The sequence below is a fragment of the Megalobrama amblycephala genome, linkage group LG7, assembly GCF_018812025.1.
Source record: "Megalobrama amblycephala isolate DHTTF-2021 linkage group LG7, ASM1881202v1, whole genome shotgun sequence".
Classification (NCBI taxonomy): Eukaryota; Metazoa; Chordata; class Actinopteri; order Cypriniformes; family Xenocyprididae; genus Megalobrama; species Megalobrama amblycephala.
The window spans coordinates 20,436,707-20,461,750 of NC_063050.1; the positions used below are offsets into that span (position 1 = coordinate 20,436,707).

The window sequence follows — 25,044 nt, forward strand, 5'->3', positions numbered from 1 at the left end:
TTGGACGGCGGTTTCGGGGGAGATTTTCTGGCTCGACACACAGTCAAGGCCCAGCTCTTTTTTTTATGATCTTTTGTAGAAGTGCGAATGGCGGCGGCACTGGTGGGGAGGGATAGTCCGATGTCCCTTAGATTGATTGATAGGCGATTATGGGCAGGCTTTTTATTATATTTAAAGAGACAGAGACGATAATTTTATAAGTCAGCGAAAACTCAAGAAGGCTGATGTTTTTCGTTATGACGCAGGTTACGTACTATAATTGTATATTGATTGCGCCAGCGGATCTTATGGGTGTTTAGCGCTTCGAATAAAACACTACATAGATATGAACATATATAGGCAATGGGTTAGAGCAGAGGCTCAGTGCAAACATGGCGCCTACAGTAATACAGAGGATGAGATACAGTCATCTGTGGCTGAAGAAGATATAAGACCACATTACGAGAAATTAATCATTCCGGAACGTTAATAAGCAAATCGATTATGTTTTTAAATGTAGATATTTTCTGTTGGTCAAACCCAATTCAGAGTGAATCACTCATTTAAGTAGTATTGCAGTGCAGATACATCACGACGGCGATATTTAACGATGTTTCTATTTATATCTCGTACTCTGATCGCAAAGACCACTGCAGATGTTTAACTTATCCAATTCAGCATACAAGTTTATTTTGAAGAACATGAATGTTATTCTATGAATAAAACAATACTTTATGCCTCGTTTTTGTCACTTATATGCAGCGCATAAACTTTTGATTCACAGCGCGTGCAGAAAAAAACGGTCGTTTTTAACGGTCGATGTGATTTATAATTGTATTTTAATTTATGAACCGATTATATATATATGTATATATATATATATATATACATATATATATATATATATATATATATACATATTATATATATATATATATATATATATATATATATATGTACACACACACAATTTAATAAAAACGTAAAATTTGTTGAAATGAAACGGGTATTTTTAGTATTTTTAACGCTTTTTGTTATTATCATTTAAACATTTGAAAACAAAATGCTAATTATTCAGTTAGTTAAGGCTAACAGTAAAACTTGCGTTATGTGTCTAAAAATTAAGGACAATATAGCTTTGAATACTTGGTCTGGCCTATGTTTACATGTACATCTGTCAGTAAAACACTAAATGGCCCTTATGCTATACAAGTTTTATAAAATTAATACAGTTATGTGTTATACACCTACAGATAATCGATGCTTATATCAGCATATTGTTCATTTTCCACTATAGAATAAAGAGTGGCAGGTTTTAATACTGTTTGGTAGTTCTTCCACATAAATGTTTCTCTTTGTTGTGTCAGTTTAGTGGTGCTACAGATCAGCTTTATAGAATGCCCAAGCATTGTCCCCGGCAACAGTAACTATGATGACATCCCCATCGGTGTCCATGGAGGATTACCAAGAGGCTGAACAGGTTTGTGTTGCCAAAGAGCGAGTAGCTCTTTAGCTCTTACGCCACTGGAATACTGTTTTTGTTTTGTGTGTGTTTAATCAAACTTTTAAATGGATAGTTCACCCAAAAATGAAAATTATCCCATAATTTACTCACCCTCAAGCCATCCCAGGTGTATACGACTTAAACAGCCGAATACAATAAATAATATATTAAATAATATCCTAGCTCTTCCAAGCTTTGAAATGGCATTGAATAGTGCTTGAGTTTTTGAAGCTCCAAAAAGCACATACATCCATCCATCATAAAAGTAACCCATAGGACTGCAGTGGGTTTATAAATGACTTCTGAAGTGAAGCAATGTTATTTTTTTTTTTGGAAAAATATCCTTTATAACTTTATAAACTATAATCATTGGCTTCCGGCAACAGCCGTACATGCTTTCATGAAAGAGTTATGTGTATATGTATATGTTTTTGCGCAAGGTGTCTATTCTCACCTACACTTGCGCTACTCCTACGTCATACGTCGGGTCAGAGGTCACCCTTTCACTGGAACTCGACTCTTTCATTAACACACGTACGGCCATTGCTGGAAGTCAGTGATTATAGTTTATAAAGTTTTAAATATGGATATTTAAAAAAACCACAAAAAAAAAACATGCTTTGCTTCAGAAGGCATTTCAGTCAGGACCACTTAAGTCAAAAATCACAAGTGACAAACTTTAGTCAATTTTTTATTGGTGGTATGGCCAATAAAATATACAATATACAATTTGGCGGTATGGCTCTATTCTAAATTCCCCGTCCTTTTCATGAGCTCCATGAAAGCCAAGACTGGGAACAGCAGCAGCTTCTGGGGACAACCTCCCATTTTTTACCTGGGAGAGCAGCACAAAATCCCCCTATTGAGAACAGAGCATGCATCAATGACAACAGAATGACACTGATTAAAGCGGAACTCGGTGAGATTTGCGAAGCTCCCCCTACAGGTTCCTTCAGTGAATCACACTGTCGTAAATACTCCAAGCGCAGCTCTGGACTACAACGACTACAACGCTCACCAGCGCAGTAGTTTTGCAAATACAGTACAAGAAATCTTGATGAAGGCGGGTAATTTTCGAAATTCTCTTATAAAGTCATAATATATACATTGTTTTTGAATTACCCTAAAGCATTTTGTCACTCTCGCGTGAACGTGAACATGAGGCGAGATTGTGTCGGGTCAGCGCAGCTCAACTTGCAAGTGCTGTTTTTTGGCGTAGACCTGCCAGATGGGGTTAGTGCTCGCCTCAAACACACCACTACAAGTCAATTAACCATCTTAAGGACTTAGAAAACTATTTATGAAGGTAAAAAAAGTTACTTAGTTCTGCTTTAAGTTAAACACAAGTTTAAGGAGGAGCTGGGGAGGAGGTGGGTTGCAAGCAGCGTGCAGTGGAAGCAGCCAAGAAAGCAGAGAGACGGAAGCTGCGTTTAAGTAATGCGCCTTATTTTAGAGTTGCCAATGGAGTCCATAGAAATCAGATCAGCTGATATGGGTGGGGTTGGAATTTGCGAATCAGCTGATAGCGGAGCTTGACTACGAGGCCTGCCTGAACTAATGCAGAATGCAAACCCACTGGAGTCCTATGGATTACTTTTATGATGGATGGATGCGCTTTTTTGAGCTTCAAAAACTTGGGCACTATTCAATGCCGTTACAAAGCTGGGAAGAGCCAGGATATTATTTAATATAACTCTGATTGTGTTCGGCTGAAAGAAGAACGTCATATACACCTAGGATGGCTTGAGGCTGAATAAATTATATGATAATTTTCATTTTCGGCTGAGCTATCCCTTTAAATAAAGTGATAAACATCTTTTTATTGCAATAAAAAAATCAATAAAAGTTTTGTAAACATGCAAGTCTAACATCTCACACTCTGTGATTGATTTCTTGTGAATTCTTGGAAGTCTGACCTCTGCGGTATCGGATGGAGCGATAGAGAGACTCGAGACTAACCCGAGATTTTCCAGCAGTCGTGAAATATTTTTAACATCTCCCCCTTTTCAATCAACACTATTGTTGCTCTCCATCACATGCACTCAATCATGTGGGCCTGTCCAACTATAAAGTACTAAGCAAAAACTGTACAAATGAGAAAAGAAGCCAACACTCTGTATAATATATTATCATTTTTAATGTATGAATAGATTCTTGCATTATAATTATAAAGAAATCTGGATCAGTGTTATGTTAGTATCATTGAGATACTTTTAGATTTTTTTATTAATTTAAATTAGTTTTTATATATTCCATTTTCATTTTAGTAATTTTGTTGTTTTTGACATTTTAATCTTTATATATATACGTTGCCTTGACAATTGGTTGCAATAAAATTAGTTAAGTTTTTTTTATATTTTTCTTTATATTAGTTAACGTTTATTGTATTTCAAGTAACGGAAATGTTTTTAGTTTCAGTTTTAGTTAAATATAATAACTCTGATCTGGATATTTTGCATGTTGAGTCAAACAGTCACTCAAGGTACTTCTGTATTTCCTGTGTTTTTCAGATAAATAGTCTGAAACTAATGTGTAAAACCATTCTGTTAAATCTGTGAAACCTTTCTAAATCTGACAGACAAAGATAGAGTAGTCTGAGATTTGAGAGAGAAGCGCCTTTGTTAAAAATGAGTTTTTGTTACATGATTCGAAACCCCATGTCGACCCTTAGGGTCTAGTTGAATCTGGGCTCTGCGCTGTGACAGAGAGGCTGTGTTTCTCAGAGCAGCCCGCACACGGACGTTACCGCCCGCAGACATGCCAGCTGACATTGCTAACTTCCACATACCTCACACATCTTCATTCTCTGCCCCCTCCCACCCCCTTCTCCTCTGTTCCATGCAGATGCAAGTTGGAGAACAGACAGCGGGACAAGTGGAGGAGAGGTTGGAGGAAGAGGAGGAGGAGAGAGAGGAAGAGGAGAGCAGCTCGGCGCCGTCTGAGCCACAGTCTCCTATGGAGGTCTACAAGACGGCCATTTACAGGTAACTTCCTCTTGTTTTTAAAATTGTGTTTGTGTTCAAAAGAACATTTGATGTGTGAACGATGTGTTTGTTGACTGTCAGACACCCCTTGTTCCCCCTGTTGGCGCTGCTCTTTGAGAAATGCGAGCAATCCACTCAGAGCTCGGAGTGCGTGACCTCGGCCAGTTTCGATGTGGATATCGAGAACTTTGTGCGAAACCAGGAGAAAGAAGGCAAGGCGTTCTTCAGTGAGGATCCCGATTTGGACAATCTGGTAAGAAGCACCTTGTCATAAAACTGTAGTACTGATCAATTATTTAACCAGGTTTTTAAAATATTTACACTACCGTTCAAAAGTTTGGGGTCAGTAAGATGTTTTTAAATGTTTTTGAAAGAAGTCTCTTATGCTCACCAAGGCTGCATTTATTTGATCACAAATACAGTAAAATCAGTAATACTGTGAAATATTATTTCAGTTTAATATAACTGTTTTCTATTTGAATATATTTTAAAATGTCATTTATTCCTGTGATGCAAAGCTGAATTTTGAGCATCATTACTCCAGTCTTCAGTGTCACATGATCCTTTAGAAATTATATGATGATTTGATGCTCAAGAAACATTTCTTCTTATTATTAATATCAATGTTGAAAACATTTTATTATCAATGCCTCGGTAGCAGTCAATTGGATATTTAAAGGATTAGGTCACTTCAGAATTAAAATTTCCTGATAATTTACTCACCACCATGTCATCCAAGATGTTTATGTCTTTCTTTCTTGCGTTGAAAAGAAATTAAGGTTTTTGAGGAAAAAATTCCAGGATTTTTCTCCATATAGTGGACTTCAACAGGGTTTAAGAGATTAAAGGTCCAAATTTCAGTTTCAATGCAAACTGAATGCCCATCAAAGGTTCCTATCTAGCGAAATGATTGATCATTTTCTAAAAAAAAAAAAAAATATATATATATATACTTTTTAACCACAAATGCTCATCTTACTACTACTAGCTCTGCGATGCGCCACGCATTACGTAATTACGTTGGAAAGGTCTCACGTGACGTAGGTGGAAGTACCGATCCACTAGGACTGGGTAAAAAACATTTTTTTCTCGATTTTAATTGTTTCTCATTTTTACTAACCGATATCGCTTCTTAAATCCCAAGAATCAATTAGTCCAGTCTGTTTTCAGTTGATGAATGAGCAGAATATGTAGCGCCTCTCATCCAATAAATTTGTACTTTGTTATATGAAGCAAAGTCTCAGATTTCAAATGACATCCATTTTATTATGAGATTCAAAAAACAAATACCATTTTGGCACTGTTTATTGTGGCGTGACAGATCGCTTTAGCACCTCATTTAAAGGTCCCGTTTTTCGTGGTTTTTTGAAGCTTTGATTGTGTTTATAGTGTGCAAAATAACATGTGTTCATGTTTCGCGTGTAAAAAAACACAGTATTTTTCACATAATTTACTTATCTGTATACCGCTGTTTCCACTGTCATAAAAACAGGCTGATGACTTCCTTGTTCTATGAAGTCCCTCCTTCAGAAATACGTAACGAGTTCTGATTGTGCCAGCGGTTCCTGTGTTGTGATTCGACAGCTCTGAGCGCACCGTGCCCGGAAAGGTCACGCCTCTTACCATAACGTGGAGATGCACGCGCTCAGTGTTATTGTAAACATGTCTTTAATTTTACCCTATCAATTTGAGCCGGAATCAGACCCGGCGATTGGACTGCGGGATGAAAATAACAGCGTTTCGACGACATGGTGACAAACACACTCTACAAACGCAACTCTTGTGTATTCCTGTGGGCGGAGGTTAGTCAAAAAACTGTTTTAGTGACGTCATTAAAGAAGGAAGTAGAGGGATGTAGTCCAAACTGGCCGTTCGATGTAGGCGACTTCTGTTAAATAAAATATCTCGCTTGGCATTGAACTTTGAGCTTTAAAATTTTACAGATTTTATTTATACTCTAACAACAACATTACACACTAACTAAAGTTTGAAACATGGGATCACAAAGAACGGGACCTTTAAAGAGAAGCGGCAGTTTGAGCGCATATGAACATCCTCTCCTCCGCTTTAATACCAGTTACAGCGCGAAACAAACATGACTAACCATCTGAAGGTACGTTAAAATATACAGTACAACTTACCGAAATCCGTATCATGTCTCGTGTAATAGCTCAATCAATGTTTCAACCGCAGAAAGACGTCAATAAAACAGCTTGTAAACAATAATGTCACATTTACCTCAGAAAAACATATTCAGTGACCATAAACTCATTAATCAGCTAGAAAAATGAACTCTAGAAAGCAGCATTCTGATAAATATAGCTATGCATCGTTACATATTCATTATAATTTTTAATGTTCAATATTTAATGCATGTTTGAATAAATTATGACATGACAATTTGACAGCCGCGATTTAAATGTTTATCTTTCAAAAAAACGAATTGGAGTAGAAATATGATTATGTAATTCTAGACTTTATTTATAATAAAAACATCATTGAGTGTTTGTATATAAATAAGTTAACTTAACCTTCAATATTATTATAATAGTACCAACTGACTCCCATGTGTAGTTTACAGCATTAGTTGAGAGTTTTTTTCCTCTAGAAAATTTGCCATGTACTGTAACTGAAATATTACATCCAAAATAATCGATATTGAATTTAATCGAAATCGTAATCGAATCGAAAGCATGTGAATAGTAATCAAATCGAAACTTGAAAATTGTGTCAATACCCAGTCCTACGATCCAGTGTCTACAAAGCCTAAGTCAAACACCCTTTACAAAAAAAAAAGTAAAACAACGATGTCGGATGGTTTTGAAGTTGGAGGAGAAAATGAGATGGAGTTTTTCACCCTACCGCGGTACTTCGGCTTTTGTCACGCGTGTCCTTTCCAACGTGATTACGTAATGCGTGGCGCATCGCAGAGCTAGTGCAAGATGAGAATTTGTGGTTAAAAGTATATACATTTTTATTTTCTTTAGAAAATGATCAATTGTTTCGCTAGATAGGAACTTTATTCCTCGTCTGGGATTGTGTAGAGTGCTTTGAAGCTGCAGTGAAACTGGACCTTCAACCTGTTGGTAACCATTAAAGTCCACTATATGGAGAAAAATCCTGGAATGTTTTCCTCAAAAAAACCTTCATTTCTTTTCGACTGAAGAAAAAAAGATCTTGGATGACATGGGAGTGAGTAAATTAGAAATGTTAATTCTGGAGTGAACTAATCCTTTAAGCATACATTTTTTACATATTGATTACCTTTGTCATCAACTAACACCCACTTTAAGTTAATCTTTAAAAACATTGATAATTTAATAAAACTGCTAAATCTCAAAATGAATTTCCATCTTTCATGCTGTACATTATAATGATGTTATGTCCAAATTCACCTGTAGCCTTTAAAAGGACAGGCTTTAGTTTTTAGTGCTTTATTTTTAATTTATTTTGACAAAATGGTATAGAATTTTAATTTCTACCATAACATTCAAATAATTACCGGTTTAATGGAAACATTGTTATAAATATTTCTGCTAATTTAATACTTTTTACACACTCATTTGAGTCCATCTGGATCTACATGATTGGTGAGGAAATAAAAATTTATTGATTTTGAGTTTGGTTTTAACACATAAGGATGTCGTACAGTGTATGTTTCTGATGGTGTCTGAACACTTGTTGAATGTACGGTACGCTCTCACTGGGCTCAGATGGTGAAGGCTATTCAGGTGTTACGGATTCACCTGCTGGAGCTGGAGAAGGTTAATGACCTGTGTAAAGATTTCTGCAGCCGCTACATCGCCTGTCTCAAGACCAAGATGAACAGTGAGACTCTGCTCAGCGGGGAGCCAGGAAGTCCCTACTCCCCAACACAGACACAGGTACATTCAGAGACACTGTAGAAATCTGTCTCCATCTTCACTCAGAAAATAACCCTCATGCACGTGTTCTCCTCGCAGCCGCCCAGCTCGTTCTCCGGAGCCATGAGTTCACAAGGTATTGTAGTACCAGCGTCGGCTTTACAACAGGGCAACGTTACTGTCACAACTGTAAACCCCACACAGGTGGTAACAGGTTTGTTGATTGTTTTACTCTGTTTCTTAGTCTGTGTTCATCCTCTGTTTCACATTTGTCATCCTAAGTTTTTTACGCACTGCATATCCCATATCGTTATAGAAGTAAAATGGGTTGCAAACAGTGTTTCATGTTCAATTCAATGATAAATACAGTACAACTAAAAGCTTAAAAGGAATTTGATAAGTTGCCACTCTCCTGTATGGGGGTAGAGAAAGTAATATAGTGCAATGGCAATTTTCAGCTGTCATAGAGTGCAAAAGTGCCCCTCCCCTTTTTTAGCAGTGTTTGTTCCGGTCCGGAAGTATTTTTTCCATTCATTTTTCCCATAAGGATTGAAAAAAAGTCTTTGTTAAAGCATTATAAGCCATGAAAAGTTTTAATCAAAAAGGCATTTAAAAATCAGACAAAAATACAAAGCTACAAGACTGTGTACTTAACAGCTTCAGTGAGGGAAAGAACTACAATCCCATGAAGCATTGCGAACAGTTTATAATGTTGGAAAAAAAATATAATTTAAAAATATAAATAAGGTTTATTGCAAAATATGATTACATCTCCTCTTCTGCACTTTTTACTGGTTGCAAACAGCGTTGGATTACCGCAATGCCCCCTTCTGGATTGGAGTGTGGGTTGCCTGTGACCGGCTGTAATTGTCCTGTAACTGCATGAACCGAACTGTGATGTCCATACTGTTCGGGACAAATACATGTACCATTACGCCCCTAAAAAAAAAAATATGTGTGTGTGTGTGTGTGTGTGTATATATATATATATATATATATATATATATATATATATATATATATATATGTGTATATATATGTATATGTGTATATACACACACATATATTTTGAGAGGCCGACTCAATTATATCATTCGTAGTGCTTCATGGTAGTGGGCGGGGCTCAAGAGACTTTTTGGCACATTTAGCTTGTTTTGACTCTCTGATTGGTGGAATTTTCTCTACAGCATCATGGGTAATGTAGTTTTCCACCACAAATTCCGCTGTTAAATGATTATTTTAAAACTAAGTTGATATAATGCTGGCTGATGGCTTCAACAGAAGCAAATACCATCAATTAACTACCTCGTTCCTCACCGTAGGTTTGTTTTTAATGGTTTCAAAATAAATTCAAATTTCCCTATGGAGAAAATGAATGGAGTTTTTACTTCTGGAACCCGACTGTTGCAATCTGTTACTCCAGTCTTCAGTGTCACATGACCCTTCAGAAATCATTCTGATATGCTGACTTGGTGCTCGAGACATTTCTTAGTATTATTAATGTTGAAAATAGTTGTGCTGATTAATTATTTTTGTGAAAACTGTGATACCATCTTTTATAATTATTTGATGAATAGAAAGTTTGAAATGTTTTTTTTTTGTAACAATGTAAGTCTTTACTACCACTTTTGATCAATTTAATATGTCCTTGCTAAATAAAATAATTCAGAAAACAAAAAAAATCGTACTAAGTCTAAACCTTTGAATGCTAGTGTATATTAAACACGTTTATTCTTCTTTCTCACATTTTGTGGTATATTGACTTTGTGAGCTTGTGTTTGTTTTGCCCAGGTGGTACAGTATATCAGCCCGTTACAGTTGTTACTCCACAGGGGCAGGTGGTCACACAGACTCTGTCACCTGGAACAATACGCATCCAGAACTCACAGGTGAGAGATCGTCACCAAACACACTCATGTCATGCAGTTATATTCCAGTATTCAGAGATTCTTTGATCAGCACAGCTTCATAATCTATTACAGTATGAATGGCATTAGCGCACACACACACACACACTCCTGACGGCCGCGTTTGTTTGCCCACAGCTTCAGTTACAGCTGAACCAGGATCTGAGCTTTTTCAGTCAGGAGGACAGCTCGTCTAAGGCCAAGAGAGGCATCCTGCCCAAACACGCCACCAACGTCATGCGTTCTTGGCTCTTCCAGCACATCGGTGTAAGTCATATTCTTCTGTCCTTCACTGTTTTATTGTCTTGGGCCAGTGTAAAAGCCTATTCACCGAAAGAGTGTTCGATCACAGATGATTTTTCACTATTCACACAAAGTCATCAAATCCTCTATTTTTTTCAACCCCTGCAGTATGAAAGGGTTAGTTCACCCAAAAATGAAAATTATGTCATTAATGACTCGCCCTCATGTCGTTCCAAACACCGTAAGACCTCATCTTCGGAACACATTTAGTCCGAGAGCTTTCTGTCCCTCCATTGAAAATGTATGTACAGTATACTGTCCATGTCCAGAAAGGTAATCATCAAAGTAGTCCATGTGACATCAGAGGGTCAGTTAGAATTTTCTGAAGCATCGAAAATACATTTTGGTCCAAAAATAACAAAAACTACGACTTTATTCAGCATTGTCTTCTCTTCCGGCTCTGTTGTCAATCCGTGTTCACGACTCCGCAGTGACGCTGCTGACGTAAGACGCTGCTGACGTTTTGCTAATTCTACACGATTTTTCATATCAACAGAAAAATATATTGGGATAACCTGTTCGCTGTTAATGATGTGCCAAAGCCTGCAGGCACTTTGACGTGATTGGTTACAAGGTAGTTTGTGATGTCAGACACCAGCGATTTCAAACCGCATGTTTGAGACTGTCTTTTGAGACTGTCCGCATGTTTGAGACTGTTTTTCATTTGAGTTTTAAGGAGAAAATACTCAGCAGTGGTGTTGACTGATGAATTTGCACATGGTTTGTCTTAAAACATATTAAAAACATCACATGATGTTTGAAAATCACATCACACTTGATTTTCACCATAGGGTGTCTTTAAACTAAAAAAACGTGATTCTCAATTTATCCAGAATCGTGCAGCTCTAATGACCTATTTTTTATGTAAAATCTTTATTTAATTTATTAATATAGCTGAAACAAAATTTTGTAGTGCTGTTCACTGAATCTGCTTATATATAATGAAAACTTCACATTATCAGACCACAGAGCTACTTAAGCTCAGAAAACATGTTCTTACAGCTTGAATTCAAGTTGATTTTGTCCATAAGAACTGCAGTGAGCTTTTTTTTACATGTATAGATGAATTAAGTGTGGATGACTGGCTTTTGAAGCAGACACACACGTACATTCACACTCTCACAAATGTCAGCTGCTCATATGACTGAGCTTCTGGAGACGATGCACTGATCAATGAAGATCCTGGCGGGCAGCTTTTCTGTCAGGCGTCTGTTTATATGGGTGGCCCACAGAGAGACATTGTTCAAATGAAGTGGAGAAAGAGAAAGTTAACATATAGTGCAAAAATACAGACGCTATCCAATAGAGAGAAGATGTAAGACCATCTTATTTTTGTCCCTCCCAGCACCCCTATCCTACAGAAGATGAGAAGAAACAGATTGCCCTGCAGACCAACCTCACACTTCTGCAGGTTAACAACTGGTGAGTTATCACACTTGATACATACAGTATGTAGGCTCAGTGTAGTTATCTAGATTGCCTCTGATTGGCTCTATGTCTCCAGGTTTATTAATGCTCGGCGGCGGATCCTTCAGCCCATGCTGGACGCCAGCTCCTCAGACACACCCAAGAGTAAAAAGAAGACTCCCCAGACGCGTCCCCTACAACGCTTCTGGCCCAACTCCCTCGCCTCCTCTGTGACCCAGCAACAGGTCACCATGGAAGACGGTACGACATCATAGATTAAAACAGCACAGAGTATTAATTTAGTTTGAGAGTGCAGATTTACATTGTAAGATGTAAGAGGGGTGATTTCCATAGCACAACTCACAATGTTAAAGGGTTAGTTCACCCAAAAATGAAAATTCTGTCATCATTTTCTCACCCTCATGTCATTCTAAACCCGTAAGATTTTAGTTCGTATTTGAATCACAAATGAAGATATTTTTAATGAAATCTGAGAGATTTCTGCCCCTGCATTGAGTCTACGCAACTACCACTTTGATGCTTCAAAAAGTTCATAAAGAGATCGTAAAACTAATCCATATGAATTCAGAGGTTTAGTCAAAATTTTTGGAAGAGATCGCTTTATATGATGAACAGATTGAAAGTAGGTTCTCGTGTTACGTAGCACGTTTGAGCTTCCGCAAGAATCAATGAGGTTCGTTCTCGTGTTACGCATCATGTTTGAGCTTCCGCAAGAACCAATGAGGTTCGTTCTCGTGTTACGCATCATGTTTGAGCTTCCGCAAGAGTCAATGATGTTCGTTCTAGTGTTACGCAGCACGTTTGAGCTTCCGCAAGAACCAATGAGGTTCGTTCTAGTGTTACGCAGCACGTTTGAGCTTCCGCAAGAACCAATGAGGTTCGTTCTAGTGTTACGCATCATGTTTGAGCTTCCGCAAGAGTCAATGAGGTTCGTTCTCGTGTTACGCAGCACGTTTGAGCTTTCACAAGAACCAATGAGGTTCGTTCTAGTGTTACGCATCACGTTTGAGCTTCCGCAAGAACCAATGAGGTTCGTTCTAGTGTTACGCAGCACGTTTGAGCTTCCGCAAGAGTCAATGAGGTTCGTTCTAGTGTTACGCAGCACGTTTGAGCTTCCGCAAGAGTCAATGAGGTTCGTTCTAGTGTTACGCAGCACGTTTGAGCTTCCGCAAGAGTCAATGAGGTTCGTTCTAGTGTTACGCAGCACGTTTGAGCTTCCACAAGAACCAATGAGGTTCGTTCTAGTGTTACGCATCACGTTTGAGCTTCCGCAAGAACCAATGAGGTTCGTTCTAGTGTTACGCAGCACGTTTGAGCTTCCGCAAGAACCAATGAGGTTCGTTCTAGTGTGTTACGCAGCACGTTTGAGCTTCCGCAAGAACCAGTGAGGTTCGTTCTCGTGTTACGCTGCACGTTTGAACTTCCGCAAGAATCAATGAGGTTCGTTCTAGTGTTACGCAGCACGTTTGAGCTTCCGCAAGAACCAATGAGGTTCGTTCTAGTGTTACGCAGCACGTTTGAGCTTCCGCAAGAACCAATGAGGTTCGTTCTAGTGTGTTACGCAGCACGTTTGAGCTTCCGCAAGAACCAGTGAGGTTCGTTCTCGTGTTACGCTGCACGTTTGAACTTCCGCAAGAATCAATGAGGTTCGTTCTAGTGTTACGCAGCACGTTTGAGCTTCCGCAAGAACCAATGAGGTTCGTTCTAGTGTTACGCATCATGTTTGAGCTTCCGCAAGAGTCAATGAGGTTCGTTCTCGTGTTACGCAGCACGTTTGAGCTTCCGCAAGAGTCAATGAGGTTCGTTCTAGTGTTACGCAGCACGTTTGAGCTTCCACAAGAACCAATGAGGTTCGTTCTAGTGTTACGCAGCACGTTTGAGCTTCCGCAAGAACCAATGAGGTTCGTTCTAGTGTTACGCATCATGTTTGAGCTTCCGCAAGAGTCAATGAGGTTCGTTCTAGTGTTACGCAGCACGTTTGAGCTTCCGCAAGAACCAATGAGGTTCGTTCTAGTGTTACGCAGCACGTTTGAGCTTCCACAAGAACCAATGAGGTTCGTTCTAGTGTTACGCATCACGTTTGAGCTTCCGCAAGAACCAATGAGGTTCGTTCTAGTGTGTTACGCAGCACGTTTGAGCTTCCGCAAGAACCAGTGAGGTTCGTTCTCGTGTTACGCTGCACGTTTGAACTTCCGCAAGAATCAGTGAGGTTCGTTCTAGTGTTACGCAGCACGTTTGAGCTTCCGCAAGAACCAATGAGGTTCGTTCTAGTGTTACGCATCATGTTTGAGCTTCCGCAAGAGTCAATGAGGTTCGTTCTCGTGTTACGCAGCACGTTTGAGCTTCCGCAAGAGTCAATGAGGTTCGTTCTAGTGTTACGCAGCACGTTTGAGCTTCCGCAAGAACCAATGAGGTTCGTTCTAGTGTTACGCAGCACGTTTGAGCTTCCGCAAGAACCAATGAGGTTCGTTCTAGTGTTACGCATCATGTTTGAGCTTCCGCAAGAGTCAATGAGGTTCGTTCTAGTGTTACGCAGCACGTTTGAGCTTCCGCAAGAACCAATGAGGTTCGTTCTAGTGTTACGCAGCACGTTTGAGCTTCCACAAGAACCAATGAGGTTCGTTCTAGTGTTACGCTGCACGTTTGAACTTCCGCAAGAACCAATGAGGTTCGTTCTCGTGTGTTACGCAGCACGTTTGAGCTTCCGCAAGAACCAATGAGGTTCGTTCTCGTGTTACGCTGCACGTTTGAACTTCCGCAAGAATCAATGAGGTTCGTTCTAGTGTTACGCTGCACGTTTGAGCTTCCGCAAGAACCAATGAGGTTCGTTCTAGTGTTACGCTGCACGTTTGAGCTTCCGCAAGAACCAATGAGGTTCGTTCTAGTGTGTTACGCAGCACGTTTGAGCTTCCGCAAGAACCAATGAGGTTCGTTCTAGTGTTACGCAGCACGTTTGAGCTTCCGCAAGAATCAATGAGGTTCGTTCTAGTGTTACGCTGCACGTTTGAACTTCCGCAAGAACCAATGAGGTTCGTTCTCGTGTGTTACGCAGCACGTTTGAACTTCCGCAAGAACCAATGAGGTTCGTTCTCGTGTGTTACGCAGCACGTTTGAGCTTCCGCAAGAACCAATGAGGTTCGTTCTCGTGTTACGCTGCACGTTTGAACTTCCGCAAGAATCAATGAGGTTCGTTCTAGTGTTACGCTGCACGTTTGAGCTTCCGCAAGAACCAATGAGGTTCGTTCTAGTGTTACGCTGCACGTTTGAGCTTCCGCAAGAATCAATGAGGTTCGTTCTAGTGTTACGCTGCACGTTTGAGCTTCCGCAAGAACCAATGAGGTTCGTTCTCGTGTTACGCTGCACGTTTGAACTTCCGCAAGAATCAATGAGGTTCGTTCTAGTGTTACGCTGCACGTTTGAGCTTCCGCAAGAATCAATGAGGTTCGTTCTAGTGTTACGCTGCACGTTTGAGCTTCCGCAAGAACCAATGAGGTTCGTTCTAGTGTTACGCTGCACGTTTGAGCTTCCGCAAGAACCAATGAGGTTCGTTCTAGTGTGTTACGCAGCACGTTTGAGCTTCCGCAAGAACCAATGAGGTTCGTTCTAGTGTTACGCAGCACGTTTGAGCTTCCGCAAGAACCAATGAGGTTCGTTCTAGTGTTACGCATCATGTTTGAGCTTCCGCAAGAGTCAATGAGGTTCGTTCTCGTGTTACGCAGCACGTTTGAGCTTCCACAAGAACCAATGAGGTTCGTTCTAGTGTTACGCAGCACGTTTGAGCTTCCACAAGAACCAATGAGGTTCGTTCTAGTGTTACGCATCACGTTTGAGCTTCCGCAAGAACCAATGAGGTTCGTTCTAGTGTTACGCAGCACGTTTGAGCTTCCGCAAGAACCAATGAGGTTCGTTCTCGTGTGTTACGCAGCACGTTTGAGCTTCCGCAAGAACCAATGAGGTTCGTTCTCGTGTTACGCTGCACGTTTGAACTTCCGCAAGAATCAATGAGGTTCGTTCTAGTGTTACGCTGCACGTTTGAGCTTCCGCAAGAACCAATGAGGTTCGTTCTAGTGTTACGCTGCACGTTTGAGCTTCCGCAAGAATCAATGATGTTCGTTCTAGTGTTACGCAGCACGTTTGAGCTTCCGCAAGAACCAATGAAGTTCGTTCTCGTGTGTTACGCAGCTTCCACAAGAACCGATGAGGTTTGTTATGCGAATATGTTATATATATGAATTATACGGTTGTCATACTCAGGTACCATGGTAACAGTCGGTGTGGGTGAGGACGGACTACAGACGCTTTCATCAGATGGAGCTACGCTGGCCATGCAGCAGGTCATGATGGGAGGTCACAGCGAGGATGATGATGACGAAGATGACGAAGAGGACGAGGAAAATGATCCTTCTCACTCCGACATGACCAGGCTGGGCCTGGAGACCAGCGACTCGCTGTAGTAGGACTGAACCACACACACACTCACAGTAATGTATATTGTATAGAGAGAGACGTTTAAGGAGCATCAGAGCACTAAGTAAGAGACATTCACACATACACCTCGGCTGACGTGTTGAAGGTCACAGCACACATCCTCAAGCTGTCAAACAGCTTGTTTGGAGTACAGAGAAAGGGCTTAAAGCCACACACACCGAAACAACCCCACACACCTACACACACAGGTCAAAAGCCAAGACACAAGCACAAGTCTCTCTCACGGCGGAACACACAAATCATTTCCGACGCAGTTAGCCGAGTGCACTTTTTGTATGATACTGTAAACTTAAAGAAAGTGTTCAAAGCACATTTTGAAAGAGCTAAAAGGAAGGAAATAAAAAATAGTGATGCTGGATGATTCAGTTGTACTTATCCTCATGGTCTCGGATACTACAACAATGAGATTTCGTCTCTTGCATGCCTGTGTTTGCTTTAATCAGGCACCAGGAAAAAGAAGGAGCTATTTTTATAGTACACTGTCACAAAAGATCGGTGCCAATCTGTTTGTTTTTCCCATTTGTTTGTTTTGCTCTGGTTTGCTATGTTTTGTAAGGAGTATTTATGTATGAAAAAGACAAAAAAAACACTTTTAATGTGCGGGAGGTTTGTGGGAACTACTTAGTACAAAGTACAAAGATTGACTTATACTGTACGCTGAAGGCATAAACTCTGAAGCCTTACGTTTTTACATTTCTAATGCCGCAATGTGAGACGGTCTCCGATGTCACTTCCTGTGCAATCGACATGGAAACCGTGTCCAAAAATGATATTTTGCGAGGTTGTGGTTATTGTTTGCGACATTCAATGCCTGTAATTGTTGTATGAGAAGGAAATGTTATTGCTTTTTTATGATTATATTAACAGAAGTTGAACAGAGAAGGACGTCAACAAGACTTTGTATTTATGTATATTTTTCAGCAAAGGGACTCATCCTTGATGTTAAACCCCTTCAGCTCAAACATTTATGACTGATTTCTTTTTTTATTCTGTGTTAACATGGACAATTCCTAGAGTTTTCGCAGGAAAACATGTTTTTCACCATAACTAAGTGGATAAAACAAATGTTTTCAATATTTAAGGATTGATTGCATGTGTTTTCATTTATTATTGTAAAGAAACATACAATATTATTTTTAGAAACATACTGTATGCTCACAAATAGAAATACAAATCTATCAGTGTAAACCCCATGAGATTGGTGCAGTTGAGCTGTTAGTAAAATGTTCATGGCATATTTCAATACAGTAGAAGCTGATATAACATTTGGATTAAGGATATGTTTGTCCCAGGTTCTTCCTTTTACAGCTGTCACTTAATTGAAATCATGCATATATCCTGTTTTATAGTTGTTTCACATATTCAATATGTGCTTTAGGCTGTCAGTACTGAACGGCTTTTCATTTCCAGCAGCAGTAGTCTTGTGATGCCATCGGTCAGATGACTAACCCAAAAGGAGAAAGTCAACTCTGTTAGCTTAGCATGGGGAGGTTTAAATGCTGCACTTTGGGCGTTGAGCATTTTTCTCTTTTCTCTCTCACTCAAACACACACAGATTTGCCTTTCAGACTCTTCATTTTGTAATAAAGAACACTGTACCTGAAGGACACTTTGTTGCGTGTGATTTCATTTGTGTGTGCATCCTGTAGTATGACATCAGAGGTCATGAGCTGCATTCATGTCAGGGCCGAGAGAGTATTTTTAGTGTAACCTCCACCGAGTCTGGTGTGTAAACAAATAAATCATTTGACTTGGGGTGAAATTGTGTAGTTCGTGGAAAGTGGGGAAAAAATGGTGTTTGTTTATTATTATTTTGGTGCATTTTTCATATGGATTTGTTACTCTGGTTTATACAGAAGAGGATTAGGGCCAAGCAATAATAAAAAAAATGAAACCACCGAGATTAAAGTTGTTAAATTTCAAGAAAAAACTTGTTAAATTTCGAGAAAAAAGTCGAGATAAAATGTTGAGAATAAAGTCGTTAAATTACGAGAAAAAAGTAGTTAAATTACGAGAACAAATTAGTTAAATTATGAGAAAAATGTTGTTAAATTTCGAGAAAAAAGTCGAGATAAAATGTTGAGAATAAATTCATTAAATTATGAGAGTAAAGTCATTAAATTACGAGAAAAAAGTTGTTAAATTATGAGAACAAATTCGTAATTTAACGAATTTGTTCTCGTAATTTAACGACTTTTTTCTCATAATTTAATGACTTTATTCTCAACATTTTATCTCGACTTTTTTCTCGAAATTTAACAACATTTTTCTCATAATTTAACTAATTTGTTCTCGTAATTTAACTACTTTTTTCTCGAAATTTAACGACATTTTTCTCATAATTTAACAAATTTGTTCTCGTAATTTAACGAGTTTATTCTCAACATTTTATCTCGACTTTTCTCGAAATGTAACGATTTTTTTCTCGAAATTTAACAACTTTAATCTCGAGATGGTTTTATTTTTTTATTATTGCTTGGCCCTAATCCTCTTCTGTAGGTTTAGCATTTACTCATTTTGCATATTTAAATAGTGGAAGGCAAGAATACAGAGATTTGGAAGAGCAGAATAGAGACTTGGGGTACGTTTACAAGCCAACGATGTACTAAAAACGGAAACGTTTTTCCATTGTGATTCCCATTCACAGATCCACGGAAATTATTAAAAACGTTGTATTATCCTGCCAGGCCAGTAGTTGATGTTACTTTGTAAAGAAACTCTATGAGTTTTTGTAATTTAAACAGAGACAATAACGGTATTGTTTTCAAAAACTTGCACTATGAAACACATTTTCAAAAGATTGCATTTTCAGGCCTCCAAAACGCTATTGTCGTGTAAATGAATGGCCAAAACGCATAAAAGGTTTTCTGTTTTTAGTTGAAAATGGTGTTGTGTAAACGGCCCCTTAAGAAAACAGTGGATAACGTTAATGAATTTAATGAGAATGGGAAATGCATCACTTTAGTGTGTACATTTGGCCTTACATACAAAAATATATGCACTAAAACATTGCAGCATGGTTGGATAAATAAATAAATATTTGGACCCAAATAAACAAACAAACAAAAAACATACAATAAATAGCATGTTACAAATAAACTTTAAATTACAAAAAAAAAAAAATTGTTCTGGTCAGGATAATCAAACTAACATGGCTTTTGAAGGGGAATCATGTGGCATCATCATCAATGTGACAGAGGCATATATATATATATATATATATATATATATATATATATATATATATATATATATATATATATATATACATGATTCTCCTTCATAAGCCATGTTGGATAAGGTCATGTCAGATGTTGCATATGGAAATATGTGAGTCAGCAGAAGCTCGTCCAAGATGCTCAACGACGTTGATCCTCTTCTTTCTATTAAAAAATAAATAAATTAAATTAAAACTCTTATTTGCATTTCTTAAATACCAGTGTATCAGTACATATAATATTATAAAACTTTAATATCAAATGACTTGAGCATGAAATTAAAAACCCAATATACGACTAGGGATAAAAAAATATATATATATTCAAAACAAATGCCGTGAATGGAGTCTGTATTGGGCCTGTGGCTAGATGAACTGCAGAAAGTTTGAGAAGGTGCAGAGCAGTACAACACAATCACCACGAGATGACTCCAGTGTTCCATAAACCACTTCAAATGTCAAAAACACCCTGAGGAGCTGAAAATCTGTCAGTTATTCATCAGCACAAACACACTTACCAATGATCAACCAAGACAGCTGAGAAAAAAGTTAATGGAATATAAATTCAAGTGCTAATTATCCAATGAGAATAAAGTTCAATGTCTTCTTGTAACTGAATGTCACTCCCCCAGGCTCTGTTACTTACTCAGAGGCCTAGGTAACTATGACTGTGTAATTTACAGTTATTTACTCATTTTTTCCCCATTTTGTAAATAAGGAAGTGTAGGTGTTTTTTTTTTTCCATTTGTTTGTTCTTTAGCATTCCTGTAAAATTTGCCTAAAACGCCTAAAAAAGGCATACCCAAAGTAAATTGCATGCTGTTCTTGAACCTTTTGGAGTATATGCATGGTTTTGGTCTCTTTTGAAAGGTATGTGTACCGTGGCCGATACAGTGGAACGTTAACAGGTTAAAGAAAAACTGTTCTTTACCTCCATTTGTTGCTGAATCCATGTGAGAGCTTCAGTTATGCTGGTGTAAACGCCTGTTTTGTTTTTTTGTCCACAGTTTTCTGCCCAGCTGGCTGTCCCCACCAATGTCCACCCGGACCCCTGACAGGCCAGCGGCCCTCCGTTGTCACCCTACAGACAGTAGACTAGGGATTAAACTAAAATGCAAATACATTCAAGTGTACTTGTTTCAATAATGGCTACTGTAGCTTATTGTAGTTTAGACACAGATGCAATACCTGACATGCTCCAGCAACACCCTCCAAGTATCCTGCACAGATGTTCCATGAGGTCAGACCCAGTCTCTGGCATTCTCTTCTGGACAGTAATGGGACCTGAGTGACTTGTAGGGACACACTGGTCTCTCCTGCACAAGACACACATGTGCAATCCAAGGAGTCAACTCCAAAAATACAAAACGATATAGTCCTCAACATGTCTAGCATCTTCAAAAGCTGTGAAACTTGTTTACCACAAGCATTCGTAGAAGAAATACCAGTAATTTAGGAGCTGTTTTTTTCTTCATTACATGTATTTAAAAGTGTACTAACAGTTGTTGGATCAACACTCACCATCATACACTGTGGCTCCCCACCCTGAGATCAAGCACATCTGTCCATCCTCAAAGCTCTCGCCGTAATTAGGTAAACAGATGGGGGCTATTTGGTCTGGGGCAGAAAAAAAACTTTTTGTTAAAATCATGCTTTTAAACCCATCTAAATATCTATTTTACAAATATTTCAGCCAGTGACAAAGTAAATTCTTACCATTAAAGGACAGAGGTAGTTTAAGCTTTATTAGCGCTATGTCATAGCTGAGTCCTTCTGGCCTGAAGTTGGCATGGCAGATGATTTTCTCCACAGAGAGAGCCTTAGATCCACTCAATGGCAAGTCTATCATCCCAGCATGCACTGTCCATGACACTGGCTGAGCAAAACTTTGAACAAAAAGAATCACAAATATAAGGTATTGGACCATCATAAACTAATCTGGATGATCCCAGAGCCAGTATAAATTATGCTGGACCAATATAAGATCGGCATAAACCAATCTCAACCAGGACAGAACTGGAATAAACCAGTCTGGACCAGCATGAATCAGTCTGGATCAGCACAGAACTAGTACAAAACAGTCAGGACCAGTACCAGACCAGTATAAAACAGCCTGGACCAGCACCAGACGATTACAAACTAGTCTGGAACTACACAGGATCAGCATAAATGAGTCTGGACCAGTAAAGAACCAGTATAAACCAATATGTACTGGTACCAGACCAGGTCATCATAAACCAGTCAGGTATGGCACATAATCAGTATAAACCAGTATAAGTCCAGAATAAATCACTGTAGACCAGCAAAGAACCAGTATAAACCAGCCTGGACCAGCACCAGACCATCATAATTCAGTCTGGACCAGCACAGAACTAGTATAAACTAGTCTGGACCAGCACCAGACCATCATAATTCAGTCTGGATCAGCACTAGACCATCATAATTCAGTCTGGATCAGCACTAGACCATCATAATTCAGTCTGGACCAGCACAGAACTAGTATAAACTAATCTGGACCAGCACCAGACCATCATAATTCAGTCTGGATCAGCACTAGACCATCATAATTCAGTCTGGATCAGCACTAGACCATCATAATTCAGTCTGGACCAGCACAGAACTAGTATAAACTAATCTGGACCAGCACCAGACCATCATAATTCAGTCTGGATCAGCACCAGACCATCATAATTCAGTCTGGATCAGCACCAGACCATCATAATTCAGTCTGGATCAGCACCAGACCATCATAATTCAGTCTGGATCAGCACTAGACTATCATAATTCAGTCTGGATCAGCACTAGACCATCATAATTCAGTCTGGATCAGCACCAGACCATCATAATTCAGTCTGGATCAGCACCAGACCATCATAATTCAGTCTGGATCAGCACCAGACCATCATAATTCAGTCTGGATCAGCACTAGACCATCATAATTCAGTCTGGACCAGCACAAAACATGTATAAACCAGTCTGGACCAGTATCCGACTAGCATAAAACAGTCCAGACCAGCACCAGACCATCATAAACTACTGTGGACCAACATAGAACCAATATAAATGAGATACATGAGTCTGGACTAGCACCAGACCATCACAAACCAGTCTGAACCAGAACAGATCCATCATAAACCAGTTTGAATCAGTTCAGAGCTGGTATAATCCAGTATGGACCTGCATCAGACAACCACAAGACTGTTTGAACCAGCACAAAACCACTATAAGCCAGTCTGGACCAGCACAGAACCAGTATAAACCAGTCTGGACCATCATCCGAATAGTATAAAATGGTCTGGACCAGTAACAGACCATAATAAACTAGACTGGACCAGCACAGAACCAGTATTGACCAGTCTGGACAAGCACCAGGTCATCACCAACCAGTCTGGACCAGCACAGAACCAGTATAAACCAATCTGAACCAGCACTAGACCATCATAAACCAGTCTGGACCAGCACAGAACCAGTATAAGACAGTCTGGACCAGCACTAGACCAGTATAAGCCAGTCTGGACCAGCACTAGACCAGTATAAGCCAGTCTGGACCAGCATCCGAATAGTATAAAACGGTCTGAACCAGTAACAGACCATAATAAACTAGTCTGGACCAGCACAGAACCAGTATAAACCAATCTGAACCAGCACTAGACCATCATAAACCAGTCTGGACCAGCACAGAACCAGTATAAACCAATCTGAACCAGCACTAGACCATCATAAACCAGTCTGGACCAGCACAGAACCAGTATAAACCAATTTGAACCAGCACAAAACCACTATAAGCCAGTCTGGACCAGCACAGAACCAGTATAAACCAGTCTGGACCATCATCCGAATAGTATAAAATGGTCTGGACCAGTAACAGACCATAATAAACTAGACTGGACCAGCACAGAACCAGTATTGACCAGTCTGGACCAGCACCAGGTCATCACCAACCAGTCTGGACCAGCACAGAACCAGTATTGACCAGTCTGGACCAGCACCAGGTCATCACCAACCAGTCTGGACCAGCACAGAACCAGTATAAACCAATCTGAACCAGCACTAGACCATCATAAACCAGTCTGGACCAGCACAGAACCAGTATAAGACAGTCTGGACCAGCACTAGACCAGTATAAGCCAGTCTGGACCAGCATCCGAATAGTATAAAACGGTCTGAACCAGTAACAGACCATAATAAACTAGTCTGGACCAGCACAGAACCAGTATAAACCAATCTGAACCAGCACTAGACCATCATAAACCAGTCTGGACCAGCACAGAACCAGTATAAACCAATCTGAACCAGCACTAGACCATCATAAACCAGTCTGGACCAGCACAGAACCAGTATAAGACAGTCTGGACCAGCACTAGACCAGTATAAGCCAGTCTGGACCAGCATCCGAATAGTATAAAACGGTCTGAACCAGTAACAGACCATAATAAACTAGTCTGGACCAGCACAGAACCAGTATAAACCAATCTGAACCAGCACTAGACCATCATAAACCAGTCTGGACCAGCACAGAACCAGTATAAACCAATTTGAACCAGCACAAAACCACTATAAGCCAGTCTGGACCAGCACAGAACCAGTATAAACCAATCTGAACCAGCACTAGACCATCATAAACCAGTCTGGACCAGCACAGAACCACTATGAACCAGCTTGGAGCTGTTTTTGCATCAAGGACGACATGATGTGTTCTACTCACCCAAACACACAGTGAGCAGCAGTGAGTATCCAGCGCTCACTGATGACTGATCCTCCACAGACATGCTGGTTCTGGTAATGTAGGCTGACCTGCCATGGGACCTGCCCGGGCCTCGACACATTTCCTCCCACAATACGACTGCGGACAGCTGGCCTGGAACCGCACTCTACACACAATAACACACAAACTAGATCTGAAGAGTTTCGTTGCAAAACGAGATAACTCCGTTTTTAACATTTTTGTCAAAACATGTTTATTATTATGTTATCATGTTATTATTTTGTTTTATGGTGCTACTTAGCTGTATTTTTTAAGTTATGAAGGTTTAAATCAAAACAAACCAACTGCAGTTGAATTGATATTAATTGGAATGCACAACCAAAAAACAAGATTTTTGAAAAATTAAAAAAACTGAGTTATCTCGTTTTGCAACTAAATTCTTCATAGATTTTCTGAAGAAGAAAATGTTTGCACATGTAAAAGTCACTGACACAATGTTAGGATGTTGTGGCGGCGTGAGCGGAATGTGTTTTAAAGGTCAATTTAATTTTGATTTAAAATTCAACATTCTAGGAACGTTGATTTGTAACATTCCAAGAACATGAAAATGCCCAGTTTCCTTAATGAGGCCCCTGCTGTGAAAGAAAGAGAAATAAGAACACAAAC

The 25,044-nt window shown here is 39.4% G+C and overlaps 2 protein-coding genes across 4 annotated transcripts in view; one reads left to right on the forward strand and one right to left on the reverse strand.

The window, feature by feature from the left end:
* Positions 1 to 970: 970 nt before the first annotated feature.
* Positions 971 to 18,060, forward strand: pknox1.2 (pbx/knotted 1 homeobox 1.2). The gene is made up of 10 exons (XM_048196412.1): positions 971 to 1,459; positions 4,328 to 4,467; positions 4,549 to 4,720; positions 8,181 to 8,351; positions 8,430 to 8,544; positions 10,122 to 10,219; positions 10,376 to 10,504; positions 11,886 to 11,962; positions 12,045 to 12,208; positions 16,223 to 18,060. Exons 1-10 carry the CDS (start codon positions 1,409 to 1,411, stop codon positions 16,420 to 16,422), a joined length of 1,317 nt encoding a protein of 438 aa, XP_048052369.1. The 5' UTR covers positions 971 to 1,408; the 3' UTR covers positions 16,423 to 18,060.
* A 1,627-nt stretch (positions 18,061 to 19,687) lies between these two features.
* LOC125271978 (transmembrane protease serine 3) overlaps positions 19,688 to 25,044 on the reverse strand; it is a 28,807-nt gene continuing 23,450 nt past the window's right edge. For all 3 annotated transcript variants that reach the window (XM_048196413.1, XM_048196416.1, XM_048196415.1), the window contains exons 9-14: positions 24,379 to 24,544; positions 21,390 to 21,559; positions 21,195 to 21,290; positions 20,862 to 20,989; positions 20,605 to 20,754; positions 19,688 to 19,839 (exon numbers count right to left, since the gene is read on the reverse strand). In XM_048196413.1, the coding sequence (XP_048052370.1) occupies positions 19,816 to 19,839; positions 20,605 to 20,754; positions 20,862 to 20,989; positions 21,195 to 21,290; positions 21,390 to 21,559; positions 24,379 to 24,544 (734 nt within the window). In that variant the 3' untranslated portion in view covers positions 19,688 to 19,815. The remainder of the gene's footprint in view (positions 19,840 to 20,604; positions 20,755 to 20,861; positions 20,990 to 21,194; positions 21,291 to 21,389; positions 21,560 to 24,378; positions 24,545 to 25,044) is intronic.